Source organism: Loxodonta africana, chromosome 14 (assembly GCF_030014295.1).
Source record: "Loxodonta africana isolate mLoxAfr1 chromosome 14, mLoxAfr1.hap2, whole genome shotgun sequence".
Lineage (NCBI taxonomy): Eukaryota > Metazoa > Chordata > Mammalia > Proboscidea > Elephantidae > Loxodonta > Loxodonta africana.
The window spans coordinates 73,368,491-73,381,184 of NC_087355.1; the positions used below are offsets into that span (position 1 = coordinate 73,368,491).

Below are 12,694 nucleotides of genomic sequence, written 5' to 3' on the forward strand. Positions count from 1 at the left end.
CAGCTCAGGGGCACTTTGGCGCCAGGCTCCAGGCAGCAAGCCTCATTCCAGAGGCTTCCATTGGTAGGGAGACGATTTTGTATAGATACACTATGGGGCTTGGGCAGAACTGGCCCCAGACTGGATGGAGCCAATATATACAGGTGCCCACTGCCGAGCAGCGCAGGAGTGGGAAGAGAATGAAGAGAAAAATCTTTAGACTGGTGGTGCTTGGCTCTGCATATTATATTCATCTTAGAAGCTTTTCAGAAATACAGAGCTCTGGGCCCCACCTCTGAGAATTCATGTCAACCTTTCTGGAATGGGGCTCAGCCCTGTTTTAAAACGTCTTCCTAGGTAATTCTTACTGCTGTACGCTTCAGTTTATTCCTGAGCTTGCGACTGAGCTGGGGTGAGGGACACTGAATAGGAATAGTCAACACTGGCATCAGAAAGGCAACGATTGCTACAATCACTGAAGAAATTCGTCGATTTCCCCTCTGATGGTTAAGGTTGTGTGTCAGCTTGGCTGGGCCATGGTTTTCAGGGGTTTGGCAGTTGTATGATGTTGTGATCACTTCCACGATGAGATTTGATATAAGGTGATCACTTCCACGATAGGGTCTGCTGTGAGTAGCCAATCAGTTGAAAGGGAGTTTCCTCGGACATGTGGCCTGCATCGAATATAAGTGGACATTCTGGCAAGGCTCTCAGGCCTTTGCTTGCTCTGGATCCTGCAGCTGGCTCCTGTTTGTCTTCTAGTTCTTGGGTCTTGAGCTAGCAGCTTACCTGTGGTGTTGCCTGCTGATCTTGGGGTTCGTCCATCTTTGCAGACTGTGAGCAAGAGCCCTGCTCTCTGATCTGCCAATCTTGGGTTCACCAGCCCCTGAGGGTATGTGAATCAGGAGAAGGCTCTACTCTGACCCATGGACTTGGGACATTCCAGCCTCTACAACTGCGTGAGCCATTTCCTTGATATAAAGCTCTCTCTATATATTTATAAGCTTTACTGGTTTTGCGTCTCTGGAGAACCCGGCCTAAGACACCCTCCAAAAAGCAGCTCTCATAACATTTACCAAAATGAAAATCCTGATTAATTCTGCAGATTTAAAGCTCCCCAGGGGCTGGAGAAAAAACATCATTGGCACCAGAAACAAACTTTATTCTGGCAGCACAGGATACTTTTCAAACACCAGATACTGAATTGCATGTACTTTCCTGTAATTTCAATGTACTCCATCCACAGAGTACAGAGACGGACAGTAAGGGCACATTTCTGCTGCTGCCACAGGGACCACGTTCTCCCAGGACCCTTCTGGGTCTCTTAGTCCTTTTGTTCTGATTTCAGTAGTATCCTAGGCAGATGCAGTTTGTGTCAGCCCAGCATTTCTTCCTTTGAGGGAATTGTTTTTATTCTATTATGTGCAGTTTGAAGAGCTGTCATTCAAAATAGTTAATCCCATCTCTGCCCATATGGACATGATCCAGGACTACTCAATTATAGTACCCAATCCCTGGCAACAGAGTCCCTGAGTGGTAGAAACAGTTAACACACTTGGCTGCTAACTGAAGGGCAGGAGGTTCAGTCCACCCAGAGGCACCTTGAAAGAAAGGCCTAGTGATCTGCTCCCCAAAAACCAGTCACTGAAAACTCTACAGAGCACAGTTCTGCTCTGACAAACGTGGGGTCACCATGAGTCAGAATTGAATTGATGGCAACTAGCTAATTAGTTAATCCCTGGGAACAGTGATTAGTTCAAGAGGTAGGTGTGGGATCAAAAAGGGCCAATCACTGTCAGTTTTTGGGATTCATCTGTGGACAATGGTACCGAAAGCTGACTCCTGAAGATGCAAAGCAGGAGAAAGAGGAATCTGGGTTCATCGGTTGCAATGGTTTTTTTTTTTTTTGCAGAATGAAACCTAATATAGATGAGTCTGGGGGGGAGGGGACAGGCAGAGGGAAAGAGAGAAAGAGAGATTTCTGGCAACAATATACCTAGTTCCAGGACTCTAGGCTCTGGTACCTCATCTTGTGAGCTCTCCGTGAATCCTTTTAAATCTCAGCTATTTGTAGTTGGGTTTCTGTCACTTAACGTCCCTGGGTGGCACAAATGGTTTGCTCTCAGCTACAAACCTAAAGGTTGGCAGTTCAAACCCACCCAGCGGCACCATGAAAGAAAGGCTTTGGAATCCGCTCTGTAAAGATTACAGCCAAGAAAATTCTATGGAGCACAGTTCTACTCTGTAACACGTGGGGTCGTCATGAGTCAGAATCGACTTGATGGCAACGGGTTTGGTTTCTTTTTTTGGTTTTCTGTTACTTGCAACAGCAAACATTTTGACTAAGATGGAAGGGTTTGCGTCCACCTCAGGGGAAGGCAGACCTGTGGGGTATGCACTGCAGAGTGAGGCAGGCATGGTCAAAGAGTTTGTGAGGCAGCTGTCCCTGGGATGTCCATGTGTCTGTCTCGGGGTCGTAGCAGTCAAAGGCGTCCGAGTCCTCAATGCTGCAGTCCACGGTCAGCCTCCGCCCACCTGTCACGTAGAGCTTGTTCCCAATCACCGTGGCCCCGTGGTGCATCCTCCGGTCTTTCATGTCCGCACACTTGACAAACTTGTTGGACTGAGGGTCGTAAGAAAGAATCCTCCGTGTGTAACCTGGAAACCAAGCGGTACATTGGCAGGCTCAGCCTTGTTCATTTGGGCTGGAGGGCAGTGGTCCTGGGTACTGTCCGATCCTGCCATTGCCTAACCCTGAGGCTGGAACTCAGAGGAAATGAAAGCTTAGTGTTTAAGCACTTGCCCAAGGTCACACAGCTGGTACTTGTCAGAGCTGAGGTTCGAACCTAGGTCTGTGTGCTCTGGCCCCTGTGTACTCAACTCCAAATTAAGGCAGCATGTAAACCCTTCTTAAATTGGAGTGCAGCCTCCTCATTCCAGTAGCTTCCTTAGCCTTGTTAGCTTTTTCATCTCTGTCATATGCCCGTCTAGGAACTGTAACCATCCAAGAAAGTGTTTCTGGGAGCTGAGGGCTGAGGTAGGTACTTTTATGATCCCCACTTTCCAGATAAGGAAACTAGGCAACAGAGATTAAGAATTTGCCAGAGTATACAGCCAGTTAGTGGCAGAGCTGAGATTTGAACTCAGGTCTAACTGAACCCCCAAACCAGTCCTCTTAACTGTGACACTATGCTTCTCTGACTGAGAATTGACCACTTAATAGCTAAAATTATTCACAGTAGCAAATATTTTATTAATACTACCAAACAATTTTTGAGCATTTACCATGTGTCTGGGATAGTGCTAAGTGTTTTAGATACACGAGTGTATTTAATTGCCACAACGTATCTTTGAAATAGGTATTATTTTATCCTTTGTTTACAGATAGAGGCACAGAGAAACTTCAGGACGAGGAAAGAGCTTTGCCAGGTTGTTCACATTCCCCAGGTTGGATGGATGTGCTTTTTCAAAAAGACCAACTTGTAGGACAACATCTGTCTGTTATTGACCCTTTTTCCACAGGAGATGCCAAGTTTGTGTCCAGCCTAGCGATACTCTGTTTAAACTCACCTCCCACGATGACAATCCGTTCCCCAAGCACCACTGCAGGGGCACACACATTCTTGATCATTCTTGTCTCCATTTTGAACCATGTGTTTCTGGAAATGTGATAAACCTGAGGGAGAAATATTATAATCACCCAGGGCCCCATTATAATCATGGCTATAATCACCCAGGGCCCCATTATAATCATGGCACTGCATTTTAAAGTTAGCTAGATGATAGATAGATAAATACATAGATACCTATAGATAGACAGTAATAATAATTAGGATGCTGAAATTTGAGTGTTTTTTTTTTTTTTTTTACTTTTTTCCACTTTTTAATATTGCAGGTATATTACTTTCACTAAACAATACACTATTCAATAACAGAAAGGAGATTATTAGCAACTGGTCTTTATGTGACCCCATGCGACCAGTGGCTGGATTTCTATAGAACGGGCCAAGGGCTCTGCACTGTGGAATGCATTTGTTTTTCTTCCTTGGGACATTTTCTATTTTAGTGAGAAATGGGTATTGATAAGACAAATGAGTTTTCAATTGCTTTGCTCTCTAAGCTCATGTTTAAGTTTCTCAATGTTCCAATGTGTCCTGGGTTTGAGAGGGTCCTAGAATCATGAGTCAGTCTGGAGTTGGATGGGGTAGGTTTTTGAACAGTTCATGCCTGACAGTCAACAGAGTCCCAGAAAAAAGAAAGAATGAGAAAAGGAAGAAAGGAGAAAGAGGAGGGGGCAGGGCGGAGGGGGATCTTCTATCCCCAGGCTGTCCTTTGATGTGCTCTGAAATAGTGAGGCAAATCGTGGTTCCCTACATCATGACTCCCTCCTGTTAATTCCCTCAGCTTGAAATCCAAATGTCAAACGTAAATTAGTTCCTTACAGGCAAAATTATCACAAACATATAGAATGGACTTCATAGATAAGAAAAGAAGGAAGGAAAACACTTATTTACAGACGAAAATGGGGCAGTTCCCTTCACTGGAAGTTCTTTCAGTATGAAATATAATTTCCAACATTATTAACGGCCACCACACATCTGTCAGTTTGTCATACCATGGTGGTTTGCATGTTGCTGTGATGGTGGAAGCTAAGCCCCTGCTGTTTCAAATACTAGCAGGGTTACCTATGGTGGACAGGTTTCAGCAGAGCTTCCAGACTGGGACAGACTAGGAAGAAGGACGTAGCAGTCTACTTCTGAAAAAATTGACCCGTGAAAACCTTATGAATAGCAGTGGAACATTGTCTGATATAGTGCTGAAAGATGAGCCCCTCAGGTTGGAAGGCACTCAAAATACGGCTATGGAACAGCTGCCTCCTCAAAGTGGAGCCGACCTTGATGACATGGATGAAATCAAGCTTTTGAGACCTTCATTTGCTGATGTGGCATGATTCAAAATGAGAAAAAAGAGCTGCAAATATCCATTAATAATCAGAACGTGGAATGTATGAAGTATCAATCTAGGAAAATTGGAAGTTGTCAAAAATGAAATGGAATGCATAAAGATCAATATCCTAAGCTTTACCTGTTGCCTTAGAGTTGATTCCCACTCATAGCGACCCTCTAGGACAGGGTAGAACTGCCCTGTAGGGTTTCCAAGGAGCAGCTGGTGGATTTGAACTGCTGACCTTTTGGCTATCAGTTGGTCTATTAACTGCTGTGCCACTAGGGCCCCATCCTAGGCATTAGTGAGCTGAAATGGACAGGTATTGGCCATTTTGAACCAGACAATCATATGCTCTACTATGCTGGGAGGAACAAATTGAAGAGGAATGATGTCACATTTCTTGTCAAAAAGAACATTTCAAGAATCTATCCTGAAATATGCTAAGGAAATAATCCGAGATGCTGGGCTATATGAAGAACAAGGTGTCAGGATTGGTGGAAGACTCATTAACAACCTGCATTATGCAGATGACATACCCTTGCTTGCTGAAAGCAAAGAGGACTTGAAGTACTTACTGATGAAGATCAAAGACCATAGCTTTCAGTATGGATTGCACCTCAACATAAAAAAAAAAAAAAAAAAAACCTCAGAACTGGACCAATAATCAACATCATGATAAATGGAGAAGATATTGAAGTTGTCAAGGATTTCATTTTATTTGGGTCCACAATCAATGCCCATAGAAGTAGCAGTAAAGAAATCAAAAGACCATTACATTGTGCAAATCTGCAGCAAAAGGCCTCTTTAAAGGGTTAAAAAGTAAAGATATCACTTTGAGGACTAAGGTACATCTGACCCAAGCCAAAGTATTGATTATACCATGGACTGCCAAAAGAAGGAACAAAACCATCTTGGAGGAGGTACACCCAGAATGCTCCTTAGAAGCAAGGATGGCAAGATTTTGTCTTATGTACTTTGGACGTGTTATCAGGAGGGACCAGTCCTTGGAGAAGGACATCATTCTTGGTAAGGTAGAGGGTCTCGAAAAAGAGGAAGACCTCAATGAGATGGATTGACACAGTGGCTGCAACAATGGGCTCAAAGACACCAACGATTGTGAGAATGGCACAGGACCAGGCGGTGTTTTGTTCTGCAGTACCTAGGGTTGCTATGAGTTGGAACTGAGTCTACAGCACCTAGCAACAACAACAACAACAATATTATTAAGGGCTTTAGGTTGTTCATTTTATTGGACTTAATCATCATAACCATCCTATTAGGTACTTACTATTACTTCTTCCCATTTTTCAGATTAGACCATTGAGGCTTAGAGAGGTTAAGCACATACCCGAGGTCTCACAGCTAGAGTGAGTGGAAGAGCTAGTCTGGTTGAGCCTAGAGTTCGTGCTCTCAACTACCACACCCATGGCTCTGTCTGGGACCATGTCAGTGTGGCTTTTCCTGAGGGAGGTTTTTGAGACTGGAGACCACTTGAGGTCTCTGCGAGTCCCTCGAGTTGGTGAAGCACAGAAGTTCTAGAGACAGGGGGAACCAGACAACTATGAAGCCTCATGGTTTCATCTGCACATAAGTAGATGGCAAAACTCCTTGGAAAAATGCAGTGGACTCCTTGGAAGAAAAGCAAACACTGGTTGCATTTTACTCAAGTGAGTAATTACCTCCTGGCCTTCTGTTTTCTATCAGCTTTGCGTATGGTATCAAAAACAGATTAAACATTTGTTCACAATCCTCATAATACCCCAGAGAGGCTGGGCCCAGGATAACAAGGGAGGATCTTTGACCAATGGAGCAAGGGACACTTTGCTATGGTGAAGGATTTTCCAGAAATAGAGGTAGAAAGAAGGCCAGGTAGCAAGGTACACGTACACACACAATTTGCTCAGTAGCCCTGCTGCAGTATAAATTCTTGAAAGAATGCATGCAAATGAACCATCCTAGGAAGAAAACTCAGAGCCCATGTCTAAAAACCCATCAAGTAACCCCAAGCATTCATTTTAAACTATAATTGAATGAGTGAAATTTCCATTTCAATGCTAGTCCTAAATGGGTAAGAAAAACATCCAAATTAATGTTTTTACCCAATGTCAAGGGTCATACTATCTGTTTAAAAAAAAATTTTTTTTTTGGCTCTGCGAGGAGCTCATTTGATTGCACTACACATTTCTTGATATGCTAATTTAGAGCTTTGCGTTTTTGTCTTAGGAAGTTGATGACAATTTTGCAGTGTGAAATCCTCCATATATTTGTTGACCTGAGTTTGAAAAATAGTCAAGAAAGAAGAAGGGGCTCTAGCTTTACATAGAGGCCCTTCATTATATCTGCATCCTGTGGTCAGAGCTTGAAGGGAAGCAGGGAGCATCACTGGAAAGATTAAGAATCCACCTTGATAGTCTGAGAGGAGCAACCAAAAATATGGGCTGCAGAAGTGAAGATGAGAAAAAACGGAAAAAGACTTAAGTCACTTTTCTCCAGCCCCACTGACACTGACCTAGTCCAAGCCATCATCATCCCTTGCCTGAACCTCAGGAAGAGCCCTCCCCCAACCCACATCCCTTCGCCCACTGAACCCCCCTTCAACCCATTCTCCACAGGCACCTAGAGGAAAATTCTGGAAATGCAAATTAGAATTCCTCACCCTTTAATGATGTCCCATTACTCTCTGGCTATAGGCCCAATTCCTTGTCAAGGCCTACAAAGCCCTGCCAGACCATCCTCATCTCCCAACACACCCCTTTCCAGAATTTCTACCTAGGAGGGGCTTAGGGGCAGCAGCCTGGGAGGAGGGGGTTGCTCTGGTAGCTTGGGAAGGGGGCTGATGGAGATTATTTAGGAAACTAACACCCCTGCCCTCGGTGGTGCAAAGGGTTAATGCAGTCACTTGCTAACCAAAAGATTGGAGATTCAACTTCACTCAGAAGTACCTTGGAAGAAAGGCCTGGGGATCAACTTCCAAAAAATCAGCTACTGTAAGCCCTGTGGAGCCCAGTTCTCCTGTGACACACATGGGGTCGCCATGAGTCAGAATCAATTTGATGGCGACTGGTGGTTACTGGTTAACAGCCCCCGCCCCAGCTACTCCTTGGCACAATACCTTTCTCCTTGCTCTGTGTTGCGACCACATTGCTCATTCTTTCAGCTCCTCAAGGCAATGGGCTGTGCCCCTATCTGCTTCAGAGCCTTTGTACAAGCTGTTCCCTTACCCAGGAACACTCCTCCTCCCTCAGTAGATAACTCGACTCCTCCTTCAGATGGCAGATTCAACATCTGCTCAGAGGAGCTTCCTTGCCTCCTTCCATATGTCAGATCCTTCTATTCTGGGCTCTCTTGACATCCACTCTACATGTCCACAGGCATCCAGAGGGAAATTCTGGAAATGCAAAGCTTCTTTGCTCCTCATCTTTACCTGCCATTTATCCTCTGTACCTCTCTGGTGGTGCGGTGGTTAAAGCTCTTGGCTGCTAACAGAAAGGTCGGCGGTTCAAACCCACCAGCTGCTCTGCAGGAGAAAGACGTGGCAGTCTGCTTCTGTAAAAATTTGCAACCTTGGAAACCCTATGGGGTCACTATGATTCATAATCCACTCAATTGTAGTAGGTATTGGGGTTGACCTCTCTGTTCAAGTCAGCTTAAGCCGACCTCACAGGGTTCCGTCCAAAGTTCCTGAAACTTAAAGCCCCCTGACTCCCACTAAACTGGTTTTGGGCACCCCCTTATGCTCTTAGAACACCCCTGTATTGCAGCATCTGAACTGTAATTCTCTCGTAAGCTCCTTGAGGGCAACTGGAATTTGCTGCACATGCTTGTGTCTTCAGGGCCCTCACAGTGGTTGGCACTCAACATAACTCTTCCTTAGAAAGGAACAAAGCAAATCTCATGTGGTCTCCCTCAGGATCTTTAAAGATAGACTTGTTACTCAGGTTTTCCACATCATTAGATGAGCTGCAGATAACCAGAACTTGCATAAAACTGGAAAATATCATACTATTCTGAAATTTTGATCTTTTATGAATCCTACTTTTCTGAGAGCTTCTGAGTGAAAATAATATCTACCTGTCATTTAAGGCAGGGGTTCCCCAACCTGGCTGCACCTTATAATCTTCCGGAAATAGTAAATGTCTGGACCCTACACAAAGAGACTGTGATTGCGTAGCGCTGAGATGGAGTTGAGGGGATTAGGTAATAAGCAGTCTGTGAATCAGTGCTTGGGAATCTTCTTCTAAGCCCATACTTATTTGGGTTAGAAACATCTGCTAAATTCCTGTAGAACTTCAGCATCTGATATTAAGTGTGTTCTAGCTTGAATTGTTAGATTTTTTTCTCAAATAAACTCTTTGTGGAAAGGGATTGTATCTCATGTGCTTTTGTGTGTATTGAATTTACACAAAAAGGACACATAAATTGATGAAATCTTGCTGAAAAAATTCCTTCCTTCCTTCCTTCCTTCCTTCCTTCCTTCCTTCCTTCCTTCCTTCCTTCCTTCCTTCCTTCCTTCCTTCCTTCCTTCCTTCCTTCCTTCCTTCCTTCCTCCCTCCCTCCCTCCCTCCCTCCCTTCCTTCCATCCATCCTGCATAAATGAGAAATGGGTGGGTGGGTGTGTGTAGGGGGTACATTCATGCGCTTACAAGACGTAAGGACCAGCCATTTACCTGAATAAGGCGCACAGGGTTCTGCATGATGTCCTCTCCCCCAAAGAGGTAGAGTCTTTGGTCTTTCACAGCAACTGCAGGGTGGAGAACACCCACTGGCATTCTGGCCATACTCTCCCAGACATTGCAGATGCTGTCATATCTCTCCATGGAGCCTATGACCTCCTGCCTGTCTCCAAGCCCCCCGATGGAGAAGATGAAGTTCTTATGGGCAGCGCTTCTGTGAGAGTAGCGGGCCACCAGCATAGGTTCCCCTAGCTGCCACTGATTGAGTTTTAGGGAGAAGATGTAAACGTTGGGGCTGGCTAGACTCTTCTGTGACCTGATGGCCATGCCCCCAATGACGTAGACACTGCGGTGCAAGGTGACGGCCGAGGCCTTGTACAGCCGGGTCGGGAGTTTGGCAAGGTCCTGCCATTGGTCGGTCTGTCCGTTGTAGAGCAGAACATCCCTGGTGGTCTGCTGGTTGTCCTTCCTTCCACCCAAGAGGATGAGGAAATCTTGGTAAGACTTTCTTGGAGGGACATGACACAGGGGTTTGAGGTCTGGGGCAGTGGTGCCATACAAAGAAAACACCTGCCTCTTGGCTGTCTCCAAGATGGCCTGGCATGCAGGTGAGGTTTGAAGGAGGGCGTCGCTGGCTATGAAATGGTAGAAGAAGGCCGGGTGGACATACTGAAGCCTGACCTGCTTGAACAGTTCCTGCACATAGCGTTTCCGGGCCTCGAGGTCATGCTTGATCCAAACCATGAGAGCCTCAAACACCTTTTCCTCCTCCCCACAGAGCCCATCGTCTCCGAGGTAATCTTTCAACTCCAAAGCACAGAGTTCTTTCAGGTCGGCCGATGAGGCCACCTCTGGGAAATACTTTAGGGCCACCTCCCTCGCTTTCTTCTTGAGGGTCTCACAACTTAAGATTTCAGAGAGTCTGATCATGCCCAGGCAATTGCTGGGGGTCAGCTGGCTCTGGAGGTACGAAGAGCAGGCCTCAAAGAGCTTGGGATATTGCAACATGGAAGCTGCCTCCATCAAAGGGAGAGCTCTCTCAGCTGTGATGTGCACCTTGCCGGTATAGACATACAGGATGATCTGGTCCAGAGTGGTGGGGTCGATGCCTTTCAGCTGAACTTTGGACTCACTGCTCTCCCTGAAGTTGCTGCAGAACATGGCCCTGAAGTAGGGGCTGCTGGAGGCCAGCACGTTTCGGTGGCAGGGCACCACCCAGGTACCCACACAGATGCTCACATCTGTCAGGATCCCATCTTGTCTTAAGCCATTGAGTTGCCTCAGCAAGTCAGAAGAGAAGTCAAGGTCTTTGAAGAGCAGCCCATCTGGCGACTCCTCGTCCATCCTACAAAGAGGGGAGGAAGCCCCAAGAGGGAGTGAGAATCAAGTTTTTCTTAGAATGTCCTGGAGGGTTTAGCTGTGGGGGAGAGTCAAGTCTTAGAATGTGCTGGAGGGTTTAGCTGTGGTGGCTCTGAGATGTGAAGCATTTATGTCTGTTCACCTAGATACTTCTGGTGTGGCCAAGGGCATCATTTAATGAAGGTTGGAAAGGGAGGCCACCCGCACCCCAGATCTCAAAGCCGACACCTCCGTTTTTGGTTGATTACTCTCCAAAGTAACATGCACATGGGATCTCTGGCTAGTCAGAAGGGGAAAAAAGGTTGTTGGAAGTTTCTGGACTATCAGGGGCTTGATGTAAGATAATATTCAATGTACGTGGCTAGAAGAAGTATGTAAGCCTTTCTCCAGATTCTCAGCATATCTGTTGTTAAGTAAATGCATCTAAATGTCTCTTTCTGCGAGTTTGTCCTTCCCCAGGGATGTCATTCTGGGGGCGTGGCCCTCTGGTAACTAGACCGAAATGAACCACGAAAATGGGTCTTTGCAATTTTTTTTGAAACTTGACTTTACTGAGTCTTTTCGGTTTCATTTTTAAGATGGGATAAATAGAAAGCAGAAACCAAACAACACCCTGGACAGGGTTTACTGGGTGACATCTGGCGGTCTCCCAGCAGAAGAAGCCAGCATTGGGGACATTTACCTTGTTTTGCTGCAGTGACATCCACCGATGCCTGGTCCCCCTTGTCTCCCCGGAAAGTTTCGACCTCCGACTTCAAGGGAAACCATAAACCCAGGCCTTTCCTTCAGTTGGCAAATGGTCTGTCCTGGAAGATTTCTGGATTTGTTTATGCTGAAGGCACTTTCACAGTTTTCTAGAGCTTTGTGAAAGAGCTGCTGGGCAGGAGACAGTGTATACATTCCAGGGCTAAGAATAGTCGCATATGTACTTTCCACTGTTATGACATGTGACTTTCCAGTTGCCTTTTGCAGCCACCCTCGGGCCTGCAGAGCTGGCGCATGCCCACACGCCTTGTTTCTTTGGCATGTGTTTACAGCAGCATAAATAGATCCAGAGGAACAGCTTCTCTGGAAGAAGACCTTGCTGCCCACTTGGAAACATCCTGATTCTCTTGTCCTAAAAGTGCCTGGGAATTCTAGATGTCTGTAAACAGGTTGCCACGACCTGTGGAGAGTCACTGAAGATAGCGCTGGGCCCTGACGAAGGTGGCAGGTGGTCACAAAGGAAGCCAGGACATGGGCTCATGGGCTCTGCTCACTGGGTCTCTATTTCTCACCATCTGCCTGGCGGGGTCATTGGAGAAGGCTGTGATTTCCTCCTCTAGGTTCCAAGGTGACCGAATCTGTGACAAAGATTGCTTTTTAATATCTATTGAGCACCCTGGAGTTTCCAGACTCAGGAAAACAAACCTTTGTTGGGCCTCCTTGCCCACAAGCTCTGACCACTCTTTATGGTCAGGTCTCTGCTAATCCATGTCATACCTGCCTGTCACGGACACATACGAGTGGTTCTTCAGTTAGGTTTTACAGTTTAGGTTTGTTTTTCTGTTTTACTTTTCCATATTCATCCATCTGGTAGGTTTGAGAAAGAGGTCAGGAGGTAAGTCATATTGTTCCAGGATAAAGGTGTACCAGCGAGACAGAGAAAGAGAGAGGGAAGGGAAGGAGGGGGAGAGGAGTAGAGGTGAAAAGAGGAAAGGTTGAGAGAAGAGGAGAAAAGTGGAAAGAGGAGGAGG

The 12,694-nt window shown here is 45.8% G+C and overlaps 1 protein-coding gene across 1 annotated transcript; it reads right to left on the reverse strand.

Moving 5' to 3' along the window:
- Nucleotides 1-2,002: 2,002 nt before the first annotated feature.
- KLHL38 (kelch like family member 38) lies at nt 2,003-11,173 on the reverse strand. Its single transcript, XM_023546060.2, has 3 exons — nt 9,594-11,173; nt 3,550-3,655; nt 2,003-2,637 (listed from the first exon to the last, which is right to left on the reverse strand). The coding sequence occupies exons 1-3, from the start codon at nt 10,941-10,943 to the stop codon at nt 2,348-2,350; spliced, it is 1,746 nt and encodes a 581-aa protein (XP_023401828.1). The 5' UTR covers nt 10,944-11,173; the 3' UTR covers nt 2,003-2,347.
- Between the last annotated feature and the right edge of the window lie 1,521 nt (nt 11,174-12,694).